This window comes from Candoia aspera, chromosome 1 (assembly GCF_035149785.1).
Source record: "Candoia aspera isolate rCanAsp1 chromosome 1, rCanAsp1.hap2, whole genome shotgun sequence".
Lineage (NCBI taxonomy): Eukaryota > Metazoa > Chordata > Lepidosauria > Squamata > Boidae > Candoia > Candoia aspera.
In genome coordinates, this window is record NC_086153.1 from 316,639,817 (window position 1) to 316,662,964 (window position 23,148).

The 23,148-nt window shown below is 39.5% G+C and overlaps 1 protein-coding gene across 2 annotated transcripts in view; it reads left to right on the forward strand.

Moving 5' to 3' along the window:
- Positions 1-16,845, forward strand: part of AKT1 (AKT serine/threonine kinase 1) — a 106,238-nt gene extending 89,393 nt beyond the window's left edge. For both annotated transcript variants that reach the window (XM_063290407.1, XM_063290408.1), the window contains 5 exons: positions 1,541-1,669; positions 5,857-6,071; positions 6,979-7,066; positions 12,459-12,561; positions 15,033-16,845. In XM_063290407.1, coding sequence (XP_063146477.1) covers positions 1,541-1,669; positions 5,857-6,071; positions 6,979-7,066; positions 12,459-12,561; positions 15,033-15,112 — 615 coding nt within the window. In that variant the 3' untranslated portion in view covers positions 15,113-16,845. The remainder of the gene's footprint in view (positions 1-1,540; positions 1,670-5,856; positions 6,072-6,978; positions 7,067-12,458; positions 12,562-15,032) is intronic.
- The last annotated feature ends 6,303 nt before the right edge of the window (positions 16,846-23,148 follow it).

A 23,148-nucleotide genomic window follows, 5' to 3' on the forward strand; every position in this document is an offset into this window, starting at 1 on the left:
ATTATGTTCGCTATTGAATTGTTTAGAATTTTTGTATAGGTTCTTCTATAAAAAGACAGCATAGAAGTAATACATATAAAAAGTCTATCTAGCATGCACTGTCTTTCAAAGATAAGTCCTCTTCTATATCTGAAAGGGAGAATGAATCCTCTTCTAAGTTGATGCTTGGCTGGTAATGTACATAATAATTATTGTTATTATTTATTAAATTTCTGTGCTGCCTGACTCCCAGTGACTCTGGAGAGTTAGAATTAGGGCATTTACATCTCCTACAAGGTACTTTTTATGACTCTTTCACAATGGATCAATTCTTTAGGAAAAACTATTTTCTAGAAGATATGCCTGGGTTCCTCTTGTGCAGCATATAGGTGAGGCAATAGAAACAAGTGATTGGTCTGACATTTCTTTACTCCCCTCACTCCCCAGTAGCTCATTCTCCCTGTTTTCCCCAGCTTGAATATCTGCTATTTGCATGAGGATTGCTTTACTCTGGGGGAAATAAAACAGGGCAGAGTTAGTCTCCAATCTCCATTATTCATCATCCTGGAAGGAATCATGCAGTCCTGTGATTCTCTGTTTCAGCAACTTTGAAGCAGGTGATGTAAGCAGGGATGCTCAGTGCCTTGTGTAATTTGTCCTTTATAATATAATCCAGAAAATTCTCAGTCCACTCTTAATTTCTTTACAGACTTATATAGCAATAAGTCACTATTCTTCTAATTTCCAAATCCCATATTTGCAACATATGGGGATAATACTGGTTTTCTTGATAAGATCATTGTAAATCTGGTATTTCCAGATGTTTTGGGATTGCAATTCCCAGAATTCTGTAAAATACCTGGAGAATATCTGCTGAAAAATGCTGTGATAAAGTTGTCGTAGTAATGTTTAGAAATGCTGAAAATTACTGTGGAGAGGTTATAACTTACCCTGAATATCCAGTCTACCACCTAGTTACCACATTTTTGGAGAGCTATAAAAACATGAGTCTTCAGAAGGCATTTGGGGGCCAGTTTGGTGTAGTGGTTAAGGCATCAGGCTAGAAACTGGGAGACGGTGAATTCTAGTCCCACCTTACACACAAAGTCAGCTGGGTGACCTTGAGCCAGTCCCTCCCTCTCAGCCCTAGGAAAGAGGCAATGGCAAACCACTTCTGAAAAACCTTGCCAAGAAAACTGCAGGGACTAGTCCAGGCAGTTGCCAGGAGTCAACACTGACAAAGACACACATACGTGCATGAACGTGCACACACACACATACACACACAGCACATTGGACTGATTGGTTATGGTTATATTAATTGGTTTTTGTTTTAATATTCTGATACTAATGCTGTAGGCTGCTCAGAATCTCTGGAAATGAAGCAGCATAAAAGTTGTAGTAATAAATATATAGTTGAAGGAGAGGTGCAAGTGTAGCAGTGAGGAAAAAAGAAAGTTCTTTTTTAAAAAGTCATTTTAGGACTCTTTTACAAATATATTGAAGTTTCTCAGTACTTATCAAGACGATTTCTTGTCTGGCTTTTTTGTTTTTATTTAAGTTGGAAAACTTGATGCTGGATAAAGATGGGCACATAAAAATAACGGACTTTGGGTTATGTAAAGAAGGGATCAAGGATGGAGCAACAATGAAGACGTTCTGTGGCACGCCAGAATACCTTGCGCCAGAGGTACCTTTCATAGTATCCTTACTGTGTGTCACAAGCGATGCTTTCCTTCACCGAAAATAGATGCTAAAGTGTTTCCTAGAATGTTATTGTGCAAAAGTTAAGTAAGTGTTGTGAGTGTTCATGTGTTCTGGTTTCTATGTTGCCTTGACCAACAAATTCAGCCTCCAGTTGAATTTGATTGGCTCTCTCGCTACCTGTCTTCTGCAAACAGCCTATCTTTAAATTTTAAATTTTTATCATGGATGTTTTAATTGTATATGTCTTATTTCTGTGAATTGCTGAGAGTCCTTAATTGGATTATAGTGGGATATAAATGTAATGAATTAATCACTTTGAAATATGAAAAACAGATTTTGCTTTTCCTGTAACTCTGTCTTTAAGTTAGGGTTTCCCATAAGAAAGAATGATAGCCATTTAATTGCATGTGAGAAAGTATAGAGTTGAGGATGAAAGCAGAGAAAGCATCCTTTCTGTGATTATCTTGGGTTGCCTTAATGGGCATAGTTCGATATGTCGCTGTTGTATTCTAATTTGAAGTGTGCTACCTAGACATGTAGATGAAAGCTAAATGGAAGGCCATTAAGAATTCAGCTTGGCTTTATTGAATTTGCATTGCCCAAATCTTGGGAACTAGTAGAGTTTGGTGTAGTGGTTAAGGTGCTGGCCTAGAAACCAGGAGACTCTGAGTTGTAGGTCTCCCTTAGGAGGCAGGAGTATTAGGTATGTTTGCCACCCTTGAGTTGAATGAATGAATGAGAGTATATAGGTTCATAACTGCAGCAGGATTAAGTGGTGAAAGTGCCACAATAGTGGCCTTCAAAGAAATGGTCTAATCCAATGTTTCTCTACCTCAGCAACATTAAGATGTACAGACTTTAACTCCCAGAATTCCCCAGGCAGCATGCTCTGGGAGATGAAGTCCACACATCTTAAAGTTGCTGAGGTGGAAAACACTGGTCTAATCTACTTTTAGTAGTTGCCAGGAGTCAAATCAATCTTTATTAGCCTCATAGACCAGCATATTGCCAGGAGTCAGAGGTGACTAGAAGGCACAAAAAAAAAAAAAAGAAAATCCACCACCTCCCTAGTGGCTGTCAATATGTATTACGGCAATGAATTACATAAGCAAAATTAATTTTGCACCATGAGTTCAAACCAAGTATTTCAAACCCTCTTTGTGACTGATGACTCCAGAAGTTATGAGAAGAGCCATGTAATGTATATATTAAGCAAGCTGTATAGTTCCAGCACTAGCCCAAATTATTTATATAGTATATTTTTATCTCATCCCTCCTCCTAGGGAAATAAGACATTGTACATGACTTTTTTCTATGCTCATTTTGTCCTCATAGTAACCCTGTAGATAAGATGGAGACTGTCCCTAGGCTTCTCTTGGGGAGCTGTCTTTTATGCCCAGGTCTCTCCAAATCCAGCTCCAGTTTCCTCCAAGCTCTTGTCTTCCAGATGTTTTGAACTATAGTCCCCACAACTGTCTGTGCTGAGTTAAGGGTGACAAGAATTACATCTTCTGTATCTGGAAAAAAACAGATTTGGGGAAAGCCTACTCTGTTTCAGTCCACAGGGCGCTCTGACTTTGTCAGGTGGAGTTATGACCTGCTTACATCGATGTAGAAACAGTTACCTGGATAGTATAGGGGGCATGTTTTGAATTCTCAGAGAATACCAAATAACTTGGATTTGGGGACAATATCTCATTTTTTTGGTGCATGTCAGACTTCTGTTAGTCATCATGTTAGTGGGTTGGCTTTCAAACCAGCTGATGAGCATGTACAAGCAAATGTCCCACATCCAGGAAGTCACTTAACCTTTTTTAAAAAGAGGAAAATGAAGCTTGCCTTGTTGTCATCTGTTTGTAATTGGAACCTGGCCTCCGAGCTTGTTTGCACAGTTGCTGCATAGTTGTTTTAGGGTCATGCTGGAATTTGGTACATAGAAGGCTGTGGCTGTGCCATGTCAGCTTTGATGTGTCAGATGTATTGGTCACCAAGGTGTTTACAGCTGTTGTGCCTCCTCTTGTAAATTCCAACCATGCAGCTGTTCAATGTTGTTGGCTCCCAACTTGACCAGCCAGTTATTTTAAGTAAAATGACCTTTTTTATCCTCTTACTTTCCATTTATTTCCCCAGTTATAAAACATGAGAGGAAATTAATATTCCTACTACTATACGAAGATTCCCCGCCCCCCCTTCATTTGTGTTCCAAACTCTGACAGGCTTAAAATAGCATCTTGATGTAGAACTGTCAAAGCTATGCTTTTTCTTTATAAGTCTTAGCTTCCCAGTACTTATGAGAACTCTCCTGACATGTGGGCTGATGACAGTTTTCCAACCTAACAACTTTAATCCTCTGCAAGGGAGCATTGCCCAGGGTGGATCTGGTCTTCCAGATTGAAGGCCCTGACCATCTTTATCTTAAAATACCACCAATACAGTTTGAACAAATAAAAGCATTAAAACCTACTTTCCACTTAGGAGGCTCAACAAAATAGTTCTGCATGTCCAAATCTCCTTCGCTTGGCAGTATCTAGATGTACTAAACGTGAAGCCAGTGAGATGTTAAAAGCATACACTTGTAGAGGATGCTATTTGGAGCTGTTCTTGGTCACTGAAGTATTTGTTCCTCTAGATATGAAGCAATACTAGACTACAGTACTAATGAGAGAGTGGATAAGATGATCTAACACGGTGTCTTCGGTGGAGTCAGTGCATGAAATTCTTTTTTAATAAGGCTGCATTTCCTTCCCGTGGATGCCCATATCCATGTATACGAGGGCTTCTTTCCCTCCCTCTGGCTACTACTGCTGATCATTGAAATAAACTGTGCAGCTGTTTGCTTAGTGTTTAGGATAGTTTATTTTGGTGCATGCATGTCTTTTTAACAAACTGTTAAATGGTTGCATTTTTTAAAAACCGAGGAAGAACACTTCTTTTCTCAAAAACAATCCCAGAAATTCATGCATCCTAAGACACTTTACACATTTGGGAGAAATGTGATTTTGTAAAAACTTGTTAAATGGCCTTGTAAAAAGCATTGGGTCTTGTAAAAAAACAGAACAGGAGGGAGAAATAAGCAGTCAAAAAAGGTGATAAAGTGCTGTGTCTCCTGCATTAGCAAAATCCTGCCCTGATTTGAGTTCTGTCCAAGGAGACTAAATGTTCTCCTGGGGGAAGGGTGCCACTGGTTGAGCAGGGGTCACCTGGCATGCTGCACAATCCCACACAGGGAGCTTGACACCCCTCCTCCCTGTTCCCGAATTGCTCATAGAGGCTGATGAGCCTGGCTCCTGGAATCCTAGCAGATGAAGCAGCTGTGTTGGGCTTCTACATATATGGGGCAGCTGCAGAGCCAGCTGTCGCTTGGTGTGAATCATACAGCAGAAGATGCTGTAAATAGACCTGCGTGGGGTAATCCAATACCTGGCAGCCTTTGGTTTTTCTCTGCAGGCCATCTTCTAGGTTCCAATATTTTTTTCCCTCCAAAGCAAAGTAGTAAACAGTTAGCAGGCACTGAGGAGCGAATAAGCAGAGAGAAGAACAATCTTCCATGTTGTTTTATCTTAGCTCTTGATGCCTTCAGCTTCTTTCGTTTATGAGATCTTCATTATGACCATGGTGTTGGAGTTGTATTGCTTATGTTGTTATGCTTGAATGTGCCTTTGCCAGTTAGACAGCAGCCAACAGTTATAAATTGATCAGAAGTTGCAGAATTCCAATTTGTATTATGCCCAGGTAGCAGAAATTGTAGAAGTTCAACAACTTCTCATGGGGATCACAGATTTCCCACCCTTGAAATAACAGGTCTGTTGCAGAGGTCTTACAGCAGCCTCTCCCCAACTTGATGCCTCCAAATTGCAATACCCATCATTGATAACCAGCACAATCTGTGCTGCTCTCTAGAAATGATGTGAATTGTAGTCCAAAATGTCTGAAGGACATTTCCTAAAAGAGGAAGGTAGGTAGCTTTCCAAGAGGCTATAGTAGCTGAAATGATGTAGCTGTGCTGGCTAAGGACAATATGAGTTGTACTTCATCATGCATGCCTGAGGAATGCTGTTCAGTAGTTTTTCCTTTAAGTTGTCAGCTTGTTATAGGAAACAACTCCATTTTACTTGGTTTGTGAAAAGCTTGCCATTGATCTAGAACTCTTGACATTGTCTACATTTGCAGGTGCTGGAGGATAATGACTATGGCCGTGCAGTGGATTGGTGGGGCTTAGGAGTTGTCATGTATGAAATGATGTGTGGACGGCTCCCCTTCTATAACCAGGACCACGAGAAGCTCTTTGAGCTCATCCTAATGGAAGAGATTAGATTTCCACGCACGTTGTCACCTGAAGCAAAGTCTCTTCTGTCAGGTTTGCTGAAGAAGGATCCAAAGCAAAGGTAAGGGTTTAATTTGTTGGACCTGAATGCTTCCCAGATTCTTGAGTGACCGGTCAGGTGTCTTCTGTATGTTTTGCATTATTCCATTCATTGTGATTTTGGTTTCTCAGTACATCCAATTCTGTTATTTCTGTTCCTTGTTTATCATTTAGCTGTTTTTAGCTGTTTTATGTCCCACATTCTCTCTCTCTCTCTCTCTACACACACACACACACACACACACAGTGTGTGTGTAGTATATCATGTTTGTGTGTATGGATACACACATGCACATGGATACATATTTGAATAGCTCCATTTTTATACATAGTGGGGAACAGAACCTCTTAGAGCAAACGAAGATGCTTTTCCCATAAAATATCATCTGTACTGTGTGTTTCATTTCAAGTTCAGTATTTGGCTTTGTCTCAATGCTGTCTCTTAATTATGGTGTAGAGGTAGCTGCATCCTAAAGAAACCATTGCTGTGAGTACTCTTCATTATTTTTGGAGCATAAACAGTAAAGGATGTCTCAGTCATCTCTCTCCTTGATATAGAACAAAAAGTTTTCTATTTTGAGGGGTGATTATGGGCCACGGTGAGTGGGGCAGTGAGGCAGTGATGTTACCCAGGTGGGAAGAATGGTTTTTCAAAAGACTGATAGTCTGTGGGTGGCTGTTTGGTTTTTTTGGTCACGTTTACATGTCTTTTTTGTGGTTTGCTTTGAGTTTTAGTAGCATGAGCTCAAGACTTTCAGGAAGTTCCTAACAAGTAAAAAGGCCTGAGTTCGAACTTCCATTTCTTCATTATTTCTTAGTAAAGTGGTACTTTTATTGTGAATGAAAGTATGCCATTAGAAACGCTTCAGAGTAAATGAATTTAAAATAAATGCACTGTACTAAGTGTTGGTGATCTTCACCCTCCACAGGTTAGGTGGTGGACCAGATGATGCAAAGGAGATTATGCAGCACAAATTTTTTGCTGGCATCGTTTGGCAAGATGTATATGAGAAAAAGGTATTTATAGTTTTTAAGATGGGGTTTTTAGATTGTGTAAAAGACTTTCAAATTCTGTGCCATCTAGCACAGAGGAGTTTGAGAGCACAGGTATATTCACATTCCTAAAATAAAAGTATTTTTATCATTCTACCATTTAAAAAAAAATCTCTTGCACATAAAAGCTAAACTTTCACTGCACCTTGAAATTTTGTATACATGAAGTGACATGGTGCAGATTAGATCATCTTCGATATGGTCTGAAGTACCTATCTGTACTTTGTACATCTGTACATAGTGGAGATTGAGTGATTGGTTACAGTTGCTTTTATGCCACTTCAATTAGGAAAAAAAGAATTTAAGCAGCTTACAAAACTGTATACAGTAAACAATTGCTTTCCTTCTGTGCTTCTTTCAACCTTTCTTCTCTTGCAGTCCTTTTTTAAAATTTTCCTGAATACAGCACAGTCAGCAAAAGGTTCCTGTAAAGGAGCTTAGAAGTGCAGGGTCCCAGCCTGTCCCCCTTTTTGCGAAGGTTGCATTGCAAGATTTGTTCTATCCCTGGCCGCTTCTCTCTCTCTCTCCTCCTGCACAACCCGTGTCCTTCCGAGAGCACCTCTCTGCTGCCCCTTAGTGGCACTGCGCATAAATGATACTAGCTACTGCACTGAACTGCACCGTTTTGCTGATTGAGATGGATTTCTTGGCTCAGGTATTGAAGGCTTTGATGCAGAGGCCTTGAAGCTGATTTTTTCATTTATCTTTTATTGAATGTTGAGGTCAGCATGAACACTTCCAAGCATGTTGTCATTCAGGTTAATTAAAAGAGCCTAATGCATTAGGATGAAAAAGATGCTTGTAGGTAAATTTACCACTACTTGGCAACATGTTTCCACTTTTCTCCTTTTAAGTTCATAAACTTGCCCAGAGGTTAACTTTCTTTTCTCCACCATTTCCTCCATTCCTCTTGCAATGGAACTTGAAAGAGGGAAAATGAAGAAGGGAAAGGGCTAGCCACATTGTCTGATTAGCACACTTTTCTGTTAATGCCCCAAGACATCTCTGAAAAGCTTGTCCTTGCTTTGTGGTTTTAAATATGTTTATATTCTAAACCTGTTCCCTTTATACGTTGGGTTGGGATTTCTTCTGACTCTGGTTCTGTTGGGGAAGGAGGACTGGCATTCAAGTATCATGTAATGATCTCCCAATTCTGTGTGTCTTCATATAGCAGAAGGACCTCCCAATTTAACTATATTTTCCCCCAAGCATCTAAATGGCATCATTAATCTCATTGCTGCTACGGCTGTTTTGGACAGTCATTTTCCCCTCAGGGTTTGGGCTTCACTGCTGGTTTAAATCCCAAAGTGCTAACTGCATTACGTATATAAAAGGCATTTTCTATTTTCCTCAACAGGCATTGTTTGTCTGCCTTGTGGTTAATGTATGCTCTGCATTGGAATCAAGGTTTTAGCAATCTTATCTTCAGTTTGCTGATAACTTATTATGAATGTAGATTCTATATCTCCAGTTCTCCATAGGAGAACATATCCAGCATTTTTATAAGTACAAAAGGTATTGAAGATGGATCCAGCCACAAAACTGTAATGGCAGATTTGGGTGGTTGTAGATAATTTTTCTACTAGAATGTATTTCTTATGAAACCTGAATGGACCATCTTCTTCTACATACAACTTTATGCAGTTCTTACGCAAAGATTATCAGCCTAGACTCATGATCACAGGAGGTGCAGTTCTCCCACAAGTTTTTGTTGTTGTTTATTCATTTAGTCGCTTCCGACTCTTCGTGACTTCATGGACCAGCCCACGCCAGAGCTTCCGGTCGGTCGTCAACACCCCCAGCTCCCCCAGGGACAAGTCCGTCACCTCTAGAATATCATCCATCCATCTTGCCCTTGGTCGGCCCCTCTTCCTTTTGCCTTCCACTCTCCCTAGCATCAGCATCTTCTCCAGGGTGTCCTGTCTTCTCATTATGTGGCCAAAGTATTTCAGTTTTGCCTTGAATATCATTCCCTCAAGTGAGCAGTCTGGCTTTATTTCCTGGAGGATGGACTGGTTTGATCTTCTTGCAGTCCAGGGCACTCTCAGGATTTTCCTCCAACACCACAGTTCAAAAGCATCACAAGTTTTTACTTCTGTCAATTTCGAATCTGGATGAATCTGTCAACCGTCTACTTTTAGTTTTTGCAATTATTAGATTTTTAAACTTTTTTTAAGTTAGCTTGTAAATGTTTGGATGCATTTTACATGCATTTCTCCTAGCACACATGTGTGTTTACAGTACATATTTTGTACATTATTCTTGCTTTGTATAATATTTTGCTATGCAATTCTCCCTAAAGTGTTTTTTTTTCTTTTTTTTTTAAATTATGATTTAATTTGTGATATCACAAAATCCAAAGAAATGTGAATACTGAAGGATTGCTTTTTGAGTTGCCTGTTAGAGAAAATATGTATTGGGTAGGTTCACAGTACAGTATGAAAATCCAACACATTTCTCCCCATTGCTATTTCTTTGTGCTACTTTGCAGCCATGGCACAATGTTTAAGCTCCTGTTTTACCTACAGATGATCCCAGATTAGAATTCCTGGCTTAAATGGGTGCTAAAATTGGGGAAAAGAAATGCCTGAGGATTGCTGTTGGACTAGATCTATCAGTGGTTTGGCTCAGCATAAAGGCATTTCATATGAATCTTCTGAAAATCAGTTTTACTGGGATGTGACACATCCACTAAAGCATCAAAAGAGTAAATTGGCCTCTTGCTTTATAAAACTAACCGTACTCCTGCTTTTCCTGTTTTGTGTTTGGGTGTGCTACTGCCTCTTAATCCTGCATGTAACTTGGTCCTCAAAACGTTTGACCTCCCTTGCATGATGCCTTTAAAAAAAAAAAAAAAAGCTGTGAATATTTCTGGTGCTCTACAACATGCTGCCAGCCATCCTTAATTTATCTCATGTTCTCAGCCACCCATCCAAAAAAGTTCAACACATCAAAGCAATCATTTAAAAAGTGAACATGATTGAATCAGGTGCCAAACCTTACTATTCTGCTAGGTTGAAGCTTCAGAATGAACTAGCAGTTCCCACTCAGCCCCCAAATGGAGGGGGAAACAAAACCCTACCCTGGAGGATGGTGAATTTTAATTTGGGAATGAAAAGCTAAATTTATTTATTTCCTCAACCTTCTACCCTGCACCGATGAAACTGGACTCTTGAGTTTCAAACCATTAAATGCTTACTGCTGTTGAAAAAAAGACTATCTGGAAAAGTCTGGGCCATTCCCCACTGCAGAATTAAAATGCTACCCACCCATTCTTGAGTGGGCAGAAAACTATACCAGTGTAAAATTTGTTGTCCCTGCCGCCAATCTCTATTCTGCCACTATTGCAATTGCTGTGACTCACTGAAGAAGGATGCTGGCTTTGCTGTTCTCTCTCTTATGTCCAGCTGGCAGGAATAAATCTGCCAGTCACAGCCCTGCAGAAGGCATGAGGTGGTCTGGCTGCAGGACATGATCACTCTAGGCTTTCTTTCTCAGCTCCTTCTCCTCTACCCCACCCTGTCATAACGCAGACTGAGTAACGGGTTTAAAAAACACCAGCAGAGCAAAGTCATGGAGGGAGCTGAGTCACTAGGATTTTGATGCCCTTCCTTTCCTTTCTTTTTTATCGGCAAGAGACGCCAACTTCAGATCCCTGTATGCCGTGTTTGGGAGCAGTAAGGGTGGGGTAGAGTAGACCAGTCTCTGCACTTCAGCTATTTCAGCCTGGTGCTAAACCAGTAAAGCCATGGAGTTAAAACACAGAGTAGTTCTGATGGTTCTGTGCTAACCGTCCACCAGTGCAGAGCTGCTGTCTCCCGTTCTTCAGGGAGAAAACAGCAGAATGACAGCCAAACCACCACCCGATGCTGCCAGAACATTAACTCTTCAGCTCGTCAGTCAAGAAGTATTATCATCTTCTTTAGTTCCTCAAATAAAGCATACTTTATTCTGGTAAATCTGTAAATGAATGAGTTAACATACTTCAGACGCACAATTCAACAACCCTATTTTAAAGGTAGAAAAATGAATATTGAACTAAAATAATGCAATGTTTAGGTTGTGTCTTTTATACCTTACTTTCTGGAAGAATTATGGGTGATTTTACAGATAGTAGGCATGAAGGTCAAAGAGATACTTGAAAAGATTGTGTGTGGGCCTCCTGGACAAATAAGTATCTTTTTGCATAATGGCAAAAAAAAAAAAAAAATACTAAGACCCGATTTGCAAAATAAAGCATTTCCTTTTTATATTTTTATAACAGACTGTTATCAGGGGCAATATCTTATCCTACCCATGCATGTAATACTTATTTCTTCACAGAAGGTCATTTGACCTAATCAGCACAGTTCCCAACCTGCTGTGCTATGTCTCCATATTATCATTGCAAGATATCTTAAGGCAGAGGTTTTCAAACATTTTCAAGCCACTGAACCTGTTAAAAAAAAAAAATCCCAGAACCCCCTGATCTGTAGAATGGCAGCCATACTGGTTTTTTACTGGAGAACAAGCCACATCTTTTCTGCTGTATCCCAGAAAACTGCTATAGACACCTTTGGTTGTGTTCAAGTTACTTTTTTCCCCCCTTAGTCTTCCATGAGACCCCATCAAGTTCTCTGGGAACCCTAGGGCCTTTTTAGCCTAAATCTTGAGTCAGGATAAAATTAGGGAAGTTCTTGTTCCTTTTTTGCTCACCAGTGAGTGCCTTGCACCAGTTGACCATGTCTCCACTTTTTATCTCACACTTTGTTTACTGCCAAATGGCTTAGGGTTTTCAGTCGATGGTTGACAGCCACCTCTGAATTTATGTACTCACACCATAATCACAAAAAGGATATTGCACTAATTGGTTATGTCCTTAGTGAGCAAAAACTTTTTGGGCATGAGATTTTAACACTAGTGGCAGGCAAAAAAGGAACAAGAGCCAAGGGAAGTTTAGGTGCACCAACCTGCAGTCTTTGAAGAGAGGCTGGGATGCATGTCTGTAGACTGAAGATACAAGGCAAGCATCTTCAAGGTGTGTTGAGACTAAAACTGCCAGCCAGCACTAGAAGGCCCTGTGCTTGGGAGGAGTCGCTTTCCATTTAATTACTTCAGTCTGGCTTGTAAGAGGGTTATAATATTATTATTCCTCTATAAAAATTTAACTGAAATTTAGGCTGAATTGGCTTGAGCACTGATGAGTTCATGCAGTATGGCATTAGGGATCTGGGTGGGTTTGAAGTTGGAATGGGAACATTCCCGTTCCTGTCTTTCATTTTAAAAAGAAAATGAAAATATTTTACTGCCACAAATAAAGGTTGCTGAGATTCCCCTCTTCTTATAACTCAGTTCCAGGTTTTATTTCTTTTTACAGCTGGTACCTCCATTTAAACCCCAGGTGACGTCTGAAACAGATACACGCTATTTTGATGAAGAATTCACAGCACAGATGATCACTATCACCCCCCCTGACCAAGGTAATACTGCTTGAAGGTGCTTTAGTTGGACAACAGGGCACATGGCTTGACTGAAAGCTTAATAAACTCTTACCTGGCACTCTGGATAAGACATGGCTCTGGGCAAGATGCTCCAGTGCTCTCAGTGTAAGGTGTCTTTTCACAACACACCAGTTGTTTTTTTTTAACTAATAAGACTTTTAAGTGCAGCAGCTGAGCCCCTATCATCTAGTACTGGAGGGTTTTCTTAAAAACAGGTTTAAACTACTTGTGGGCTGCAGGAAGTGTCCCTTTTTGACAAACCCTAAAAGCCTCAAGATTTGCCAACCAGCAGCATCACCATTTCCTGCCTAATTTCAGCAGAAAATGACAGAAAATAAATGTTAAGTATTCCTTTTCCTATGGACAAAAAACTCATGCCATACTTTTAGTTATATAAAAATGCCACAGCCATACTGACAGCAATTGATTTAATTTTTTTAAAATTTATCCTTCTAGCCTCAGAAGGATTGCGCCCCCCACCCCCCACCATTGTCAGTAGATGAATGCTCTTTCTTTACCTTTTTCAGGCCCATGTAACAAGACTGCAGTCTTAAATACACCACTGGCAATACATTAATCCTATAAACTTTTGTTGTTTAACAGTCTTTTTTTTCCACTTTGTATTTAGTGAGGCAGATGGAGGATCTCCAATGGAGAATTCATAGCTACCTCACTAAACTACAGTATCCAGGAAACCCACAGTTATTAAAATGACAAAGAGTTAACAGACGTTTTGTGGTTAGAGATTCTTCCTAGAAGGTAGTTGTTACTGGAAGACTAGTCCATAGGGTAAAAGTTTGGAGTTCTCTGATTCTGTCTCCAAAACCCTCTAGGCTGCACACTGTAGCGCCACCTTCTGCCTTGATGTAGTGGCTTGGTAGTTTCTGCTGCCACTATCCATCGACTTTTACCTTAACTCCAGCATTCGTGATAGAGAAGGCTCTGACAGCCTATGCATCTTACTGACAAAAGAGAAAACATCTGGTAGAAATTAAATAAATTCTATCAGACTACCTCCTGGCCCTGTAGCATTAAAGGATATGACCGGGGAAATCATTTCCCCCCTCTGACAGATGAATCAATCTCACAAAGAATAAATAGAATTAAAATTTATTTCTAAAGAAAGGAAAAAAGAAAAGGTAAAAATCCCTAGTCAGCTTTCATATAAAACATTCACTGGCAGGGGGGATAAAAATAGAGAGTTGTTCAAATCACAGATTGTGAATTAAAAGGATCTCCCATAAAAAACTATAAAGGACAGTATAAGCCTTTGAGCGGATCACATAATGCTACTGATCTGCTATCAATATAGAAGTAACTCTTATGTAAAGTTTTTATAAAGCATAATATGCACAGAACATAAATACTGGAAATAATAAAGCATCAGCTAGCAGACCCAGAAAAAAAATTAATTTAATGCAGTTCGTAGCTACATTTTTCTTGTTCCTCTGGGGATCAGATGGGCCTTGGAACAAATGTTACCTCTAGACCAGTTTGTTTCTTGGAGATCCTTCTTTGTGCAAATGCCAGCTTAAAGCTGAAGCTAAGGGTTAAATCCCACTTATTTCCAACCTCTCCAGCAACTTTGGTTTGTTTATAAACATTTTAAAATTTGACTAGTAGAAAGAGGAGGTTTTGGGGGAATCTGCTTGTTGTATAGATGCTAAACCTGAGACAAAAATTTATATCCTCTCTCTGGAAACAGTTGTCAGACTTGTGAGAATACTAGTGGCATTACAACTTTAGTGTCCCTAATTAACTACAGTGCTATATCCTTAACTAGTTGGAAAGACTTCTGTGTCAGATTTACAGTTATCAAGACCAAAGCACTTTTATTTATGTAGGACTTTTTGTTTAAGGATATAAACACTGGGATTCCTATCCACTGACTTCTTACACCATTAGCAATTTTTTTGGACACAGCAAGACACATTTAAACCACAAACGTTGCTAATACACAAATAGCACATGAATGCAACAGAGGCATGATAAACTGCCGTGGGTAGGATGCAGACAGTGCATGATTAATATAGCATAAACGAGTTCATGTTCAGAATTTGGGAGGGAGATTGCTCTTGAGTACCAACCTGATTTTTTAAAAGAATTATTGAAATTTTAAAAATAAATAAGCAGTTGATAAAGCTGCAAAATCCATGGCCAGCCTGTAGCATTATAGCTGTTTGAAAAAATGCCTTGGAGTCCCACTGAACTGGTAGAGAACACCCTGGTTTACTTTCTGGTAAATGGATGTTTTGTGAGTAGCCACGCCACCGTGGAAGTGATTTTGCAAACAGGCAAGTCTCTCACGGTGTCCAGTGTGTGTGTGCCCAAGATCTCTCAGAATTCCAAGTGTATCCTAGCTGAAAATGTCTACCTCCCCTGCTATCATGCAAACATACTTTTCATACTACAGTAGATACCTTTTAACAATACTTTCATTCTGTTTCCAGATGACAGCATGGATTGTGTTGATAATGAACGGAGGCCACACTTCCCTCAGTTCTCTTACTCCGCCAGTGGAACAGCTTAATGTTTCACTTGTCCATTAACTTCAACCAATCAGACTGCATTTTGGGGACCTTTAATTTCAATGGACACTAGAGAACTCTCTACGATACATGAATTACAAACTATGTTTGTATTACGGTTTAGTTGAATTTGTAGGAAGCCTCACAGGCTGTGTATTTAAAACAATCCTGTTGAATTTTTGAGTCAGAATCTCCGCAATTTTGAGAAGGAAGATAAGAAACCGTTCTTAAAACATTATTAAAAATAAAAAAAAAAAGCTTTTTCTTCTGGAGAAAAAAAAGAAAATTTTAGGTTTTTAAGAACATGCACCAAAACAGTTTTCTTTCAAAAAGTCCAAGACTTGCAACAAAACAGCAGCGTTGGCCGTTTAAAAAAACAAAAAACCACAACCCTGATTTATTTATTTCATACTGGTCATTATGTGTAAGTAGAGAAGCTGCACTCTGAACAATTAGATTTATTTAGGAGGAGAGGCAGACTTAGATAGTGCAATAATTAGAGCAGCAACAAAAAACGAACAAACTCTGGGCCATTAAGGCCACAACAAATCTGCTGGCAACTCTAGGAACCCTTTTATAGGAATGGTGTGTAGGACTTCAGAGAGAGAGAGAGAGTCGAGAAGAAAATGATGTTAGCACAACTGCCTGTACACATTACATATCAAACAGGGCTGAATGGTCTGTTTTTAAATGACACAACGTTTCACTGAAGACGGCACATTAGTTATACTGCATTCTTGTCCCAGCATGTCTCTGGGAAGGTACACTTTAGAGAAACAAATCAACTTTACCTATTCCAACTGAAAATGCTTTAAAGTTGCAAAAATTGACCAAGGGAGAGGGCAGGATTTGTACACATTAAAAAACAAACCACACACAATATTCTTAAGTGATGAAACATCTATCTTACTGAGCAAAATCTGGAGAGTCGTATTTTTGGCAGTGAAGTGATTGGTCCTGTTCATATATGTTCACATCTTTTCCCAGCCTGATGCCTTCCAGAAGGGGGTCACAGCTCCAAATATTTCTGTGCCAGCGTGGGCTTTCAGCTGGCACAGAATTCTGCAATGCGTAATCCTGATACATCTGGAGGGCACCAGATTGCAGCAGCAGGTTTTAGAGAGGCATTAACATGGCAAGATACTGCGCACATTGAGATCCCGTCCATCTGTTTTCCTCTCTTCAGTGTACATTTTTAAAGGTTATGGGGCGGGGGGAGGGCAAGCTGGATGGTGCCACCTATGTATGGAAGAAGTCTCCATCAGTGGTTGCAATGGCTACATGTAAAAAATAATAATTAGGGTGAAACTTTATACAATCAAGATTTTTCCCCTCTCATTCCTTTTTTTATCTTGTCACTTCATTTTGTATTTTCACAGCCACCTCATTCTGAATTTGCCAAACAAAGTTGTCTTTTTGCTTTTTGACACAGGCCAGGATTTTAAGCTCTCGTACTGTGAATGAGTTTATTCAGTTGTGGCTTTATGTTCTTTTAGACACACTTGTGTTTCTATTCTCTTACCTGTTTTAAAAAAACGACCTATACTGCAGTTCTTTAACTTTTTTTTTTTTATTTGAAAGGGAATGTATTTAAAATACCCTCTACTTTCCCTTTACACAAAATTCCATTGTTGTGTGTGTTGTATTTTTTAACAACATTCAATTCTAGTATTTTTACTTATGATATGAAAGTTTCCCTCAAAAGTACTTCAATAAAATGTGCTTTAACAAGTTAGTTTTGTCTTGGTTTTGGTAGAATGCACAGGGGACTAAAAAAGCAAAATGGATGCAGACTTTTCTGTCCTATGTGATCCTCTCAATAGCAAGTCAAGGCTGATTAGTAGCCATTACAGTTACTTGTTTAAAAAGATGATGTACTGTGTATTACCCATTAGCAGAGGTTTAAGGTGGAAAGAGGAGTGGACAGGAAAGAAGTAGGGGAGGGTTCAGTTTGTTGGGTTATAGGAGTACTCTGAATTTGGTAACATCTTCAGTCCTATGATCTTGACAAAGTGAACTTGATTTCATTTAAAATGTATGAAGGTTATCTCTATATTGTCAGCTGCAAGAAGAATTTGCTGAAGGCCATTTAGTAACAGCCACAGAAACAAACTCCTGGCTTCATACCTTGCTCTGTAAATTAAGTTTGCACATTTCTTTTCAACAGCAGGAAGTTCAATAATTTGCAGAAGGCACAAGCTTTGGACCCTCAATAATTTAACAGGAATAGAATAGCGAGCAAGACAAAAAAGAATGATCTTCAATTATCTTCATGTTAATTGCCAGTTGCTCAGCTTCAGTGGTCTCATGCTCCAAAACCATGTGTAGCCTTTATAACTGCTGGACTACAGACCTCATCCTTGGCCAGAAATTTACTCCTGGCTGTGCATGAGAGTTTATTGACTTACTAATCAACTGTATATCCTGCTGCAATCAGAAGATTCTTGATGGCTGACAGTAATGATTTTAAAACATGCCAAAAGAAAAGGTTGCAGTCTAGCACCTGTTGTTGCTAACTGTAGGTTGTCTTTGGCCGTGCCTTTGTATACTTTGTCGGCTAGAAGCAGACTGTGGTGTTTGAATCTCTGATTCTGTTACAACTCATGCACTGATTTGTCCAGCTGAAGTCAGTCTGGTCCCACCTTCTATCCCACCTGCTATTTTGCACCAGTCTGGTCCCACAAGCTTGAAATCTACCTCCCCTTCTTTTACATTACTTTTTAAGTCACCCACACACCATGCCCAATATGACAAGTGGTAATACTTTGCAAAGAATCTTCTTAACCAAGACATTTTTCAATGAACTCTGCTTAATTTGATGTTAAAGAGCCAAGAAAGAGAGGGCAGAGTACATTTCCATGGGAGTGAGTTGCAAAATCTTGGTTTTGCTCTTAAAAAGTCCCTGTCCCAGGTAGCTCGCCTCCAAATGTCAACTTGAAACATCCCCAATGAAGATTTTAAGTAATACTAAGTGTACGAGGGAGGAAGTGGTTTTATCACTGGATTGACTTCCAAGTTGGAGCTCTGCAGGGCAAAGTATTACTTGGTGGGTCTTCTGTCAGCCAGCCTTGGAAAGCTAATCTCGATGCAGTAGTTGTGCACGGAGCAGCTTGATCTAGTTTTACATTTTTCCCAGTGCTGAAAGTTGATGGGAAGGACATTTGGGGAAAATAAAACAAAAGGGTGGATAGATTAAGCTTCCAGGTGTTTCTCGGTATGCTCAGTCAGAAGAAAAGAGTGAAGAGGCAGCTCAAGGCCAAGCATTGGCAGTAGACCCTGTCGCTGTGGAACTGCCAGGACTGCCGGATGCTGATGTCAGCTCTAACACCTAAACTGTCATAGTTGTTGCAAGCAGAAACCATGGTTTGAGCTTTGTTTTCTTTTGGCTTGGTTTACGTGGAATAAACCAGGACTCTCAAAGTGGTTGAATTTATATAATTATAACAAGCACAAAAATACAGCACAAAGAAAATAAAAGGAATGTTCAGCTGTCATTGGAAAGGCATCCAGAGATGTTACAAGCAAATCATTCAGGGAAGGAGTGGTCAGGATGTGGGGCAAGAGGAATACCATAATAGACAAGGACTCCTCATAAGCCACCACATGCCAGACTTCAGGATGATGAGACAGAGCCTTCATGGCCAATCTTAAGAAGCAGGATTGTGTGGAGCTTGGCTGCTCTTTAGCTACCTTGATCCTAAGCTGTGTAGGCTTTATAAATTAGAAACATGACAGTTAATAAAGATGCCGCCCTATTTTGCATTAACTGTCACTTCCAAACACTTTCAAAAGAAGCCCCACATAGAGATTTCAGCTGATTAGGGCACAATACACATGGGTAAGGTAAAACTGGCTAGGTTGAAAAGAAAAAAGCGTACAGCTCATTGCCCTGGTCCAGTAAGCGGTTTGGGTGAAGCTGGAAAACCCAGAAGGCTGAACCATGACATGGGCAGAGCGATAGGTGGCTTGGGTTGAGAGAGAGGGACTGGCCAAAGTCACCCAGCTGGCTTTTATGCCTAAGGCAGGACTAGAACTCACAATTTCCCCATTTGAAATGTGTCTTCCTCATTAAAAACTTTTTGCTCATTTTCATAGATTGGTATTAGAACTTGGTGAATACCCTTATTGCCACAGTCCTGACTTTTATCAATAAACAAGACCAGAGAGCAGAGTGAAGCACCCAAGTCTAATGAATATAATCTCCCAGGCTGAGAATGAATTTTCCACAACCAGGAACTTTTAAAAACAAAATCCTAGAGCCCAGAAACTCACCTGGTAAGAAATCATGGAGAAGACATCCGATGGTGGATTCCACTTCCATCTCCAACTGTCTTTCTGGCATGATCCAGAGCAAGACAAAACATGGGAGAAAAAAAGGTGGTTGTTTTTTTTTATCATTTAAGGCTAACCCTCATACTCAGTATGATTTAGTCTGAATCACTGAAAAACGACACTCAAAGAATATATCCCAATGAGGGGAGCTACAGGTCCATGGGAATCAATGCAACTTAGCTGCCTCCCCAGCCCACAGTGATTCTAGATCTCAAAATTTGCCCCAAAAGCAGAAGTGCATCTAAGAAGTCTGAAACTGGACATACAATCCCCACTTACAATTTGAAGTCCTTCTCATCCCTATCCACAAGGAAGAAGAATGCGGAACCGACTCCTAGGGTATCTCAACCAGCCGTAGAACAGAGAAGGGCATGGAATTTGGAGGGCACCAAGGGACCCATCATCAGACACAATGGTGCCCATGGGCCTTGTAGTGAGTCTTTCAAATGATCCAGCAGTAGTTATTACAGGGAAGGAGGATGAATTCAAAACAGCTACACACACCTAGAAAATGTATCCTCTCCCTCACTTTCTCCTAATCAATGACCTGGTAGAAGGTCAGCTGGCTATAGAACAAAATTTAATAGGTTGAACCTAAATTTGGGGAAGATTGTTAGGCTGCACTCAGAACATACAGGAATAGTTAAGACGCATGCAAACATTTGTGCATAATGTCTTTCCTTCATCTCCAATTACTGTCATTTGCAGTTAGGCTATAGAAGAATGGCATGTATGATGTAGAGAAAAACTCAGAAAGCAAAGTTTAGTTTCTTCTCCCTTAACAAGACAGGTAATTTTAGGATTTTGCCTACCAGTGCACCGAAAAGGATAATTGGCACACCCTCTTTGCTGCCACAATTGAGCTGAAAATGTGGCTTTCAAACACCCATCTTCTTTATGTCAGAGATAGCTCAAATCTAAATGGTATGGAAAGAGATGTAAGATAGAATGAGAATGGTGAAGGCCAAGCACCCTTTTCTCTTCCATTATTTATTTATTTATTTATTTATTATTTAAATTTATATCACATTTATTTATGTGTTCCTACTTCCTATTTTACAGCGGTATGAATGGTATTACCTCTTTCCAAGTTGTTTTGCATTTCTCATTAAATGCTTACGTTCAAGATGACTGAATATCTTATGTTAAATAAAGCTCAAAAATTTTTACAAGTAATGTTTCAGATTTGGCCTCTGTCTTGCTGTTGCTTAAATTATATAAATTCTTTGCCATGTATAAATTCAAATCATAGCTAGGGAAGCTGAAAGTGTTTGAAATGGGAATATCATTTTATGAAGAATAGTCACTTTAACTGCAGCTATTCTATTTAAAAAATGGTAATAAAGATGCTGTCATCCCTGAAGTTCTACTATGATCTTTTTCAGAAGAGGATCATAATCAAATTTAAGCAATAAACTCATACGTTATTTGGAACTCAGACATATACAGTAGGGATTTGTTGAGTTAGCACTAGACTCTTAATTTGAATATTTGAAAAATATTATTCCTCCTTGATTTTAAGTATGGGAATCATGGCACTCTGCTGAACTGGAACCGAAATATTAGCACCCAATGAAAAATGGATGGAAAAGATGTTGTAAATGCTTACTGAAAAGTTCTAAGGCTGTAGGTGTAGATGGTGTAACTGGAGAAATGTTGAAATATGAATATGCTTTGCTTACAGAATAGCTGTGTGACTTGTTTAATGTGCTTGAAGACTGTATCTAGGCCTGAGAATTGGAAGGTGGCCATTACAGTTTCCTTACACAGAGGGAAATGTACAGTACCAAGAGTCAGTTGAAAACCTACAGGGGGATTAGCCAGTTAAATGCACCTAGGAATGTATATGGCAGAATTCTGGCTAAAAGGGTACATAGGTACATCTTTTATATGGAAGTGAGAGTTAGGTATATTGAGAGAAAAATAAAAGGCTGAATGCAGTGGGAATGTGTTTATTTATTTATTTCTCAAATTTTTGCCACCATCCATCTCCACCCAAAGAGGGACTTTGAGCAGTTATTTAAGAAGCATGTGGCAAAACTAGGAGAGAGAAAATGAGGGAGGAAAGGAAGGAAGGGAAGAAAATGAACTGGATACAAATGTGAATAATGGCTGGTATAAAATAAGTACACAGAGCTTCTTTGATCATATAGAAAAAATGTAAGAGGAACAAACGGCAAAACCAGTACCTAGAATGAGAAGTCCTTATTTATACTGCCTATACCTGGATTTTGCCTTGCCTTCTCTGTTGCTGTCCTAACATTGGCTTCTGGTGGTATGCAGCCTTGGGAAGTTGGCCTGGTGTTTGCCATACCATTTTTTTTTTTTTTTTAACAAACCCTATTCCTGGAATTTAAAGGAACAGGTGCAGAATAAAGCCATTCTCTGGACTTAAATTGTTTTCAGTGTTTGCTTGCTACCAAAACCTTAACACTAGCTACATGTTTTGCTGCCTCTTCCAGTCAACTAGAGGGCAGCACCACAGCTTGTATTTCAACAACCACAATCCTTTACTATCTACAAATTGATGTTCAATTTGGTGGCTTGAGTGCAAAGAATTTTTGTGAGATTGGGGATGTTGGAAGCAGGTGGGTGGGATGATGGAGCAAAATTGGTCAGCTTGGGATTTTTTCCCAGTCTGTGGGAAAGCCTGAGGATGGGGTGAGATAAATGTATTTTTTTCCCATGGGTATGCATTAGTGGATTGTGTTTCTCATTGCAGCTGGTTCTGCAAATACTTCTCTGCTAAGTTTCAACTACTTTTTCACCTCAGCCAGAAATATTTTTCAATTATCTCCCTTGCTAAGAATGATGGTTAACATTCACAATCCTGGACATCCACTGATAGTGGATTAAGAGAGCCAGTTTGGTCTAGGTGTTAAGGTGCTGGGCTAGAAACCAGGAGGCTGTGAGTTCTAGTCCTGCCTTAGGCATGAAAGCAATTTAAATGGTACATGGTTGAGCAGTGATCCCCAAGTGCTACTGTCTGGAAACAGTCCTACAGGAATAAATGTAACACCCTATCAGCGTACAATCAACTCCCGTGCAGGGAGACCATTACTGATGGCATTGAAAGCAGGTAAGAGATCCCCTCCCTATTCCCACCCCAAATCAGTTGGGTTATATGGCCTCTCTCTTCCAGTTCAGATCACCCAATAAATTCTACTGTTGACGCTGACTCTGATCAAACTGAATTTATTACAGTTTCTAAGTATTGTCATGTCACAATGAAGTCTTGTATTTCCACACTCAAGAACTTTGCAGATATGAAACAATATTTGAGGAGGATACAGTAATTCAGCCCTCAGAAAGACAGTATTAAGAATGCCAAGAATATTCTGATGCAATACTGGTTGGGATACAATGAAACAAGCAAACATTTTTTTGAATGTAGGATTTGTAGTACTGATTTCACATTCAATTTTAAGTGGTAATGATCTTAAAATATGGGAAAACTGTAATCATACCAACCTATATGTCCTTGTAAGTTAATTTTACATATCACACACATTAGCAGACATTATTTTAAAGGCCTGGGTCAATTATGTAACATGGTAAAAAGAGAGACTGTGTTTGGTTTAACCTATCTGAAAATTGTGGATCTGTATGGCAAGTTCCCTTGTTGCCATTTAGCTTAATACAGAAAGACATGCATCATTTTGTTTAATTTTTTTCATAGAAAGAAATACTTTTAACTTCTTAAATA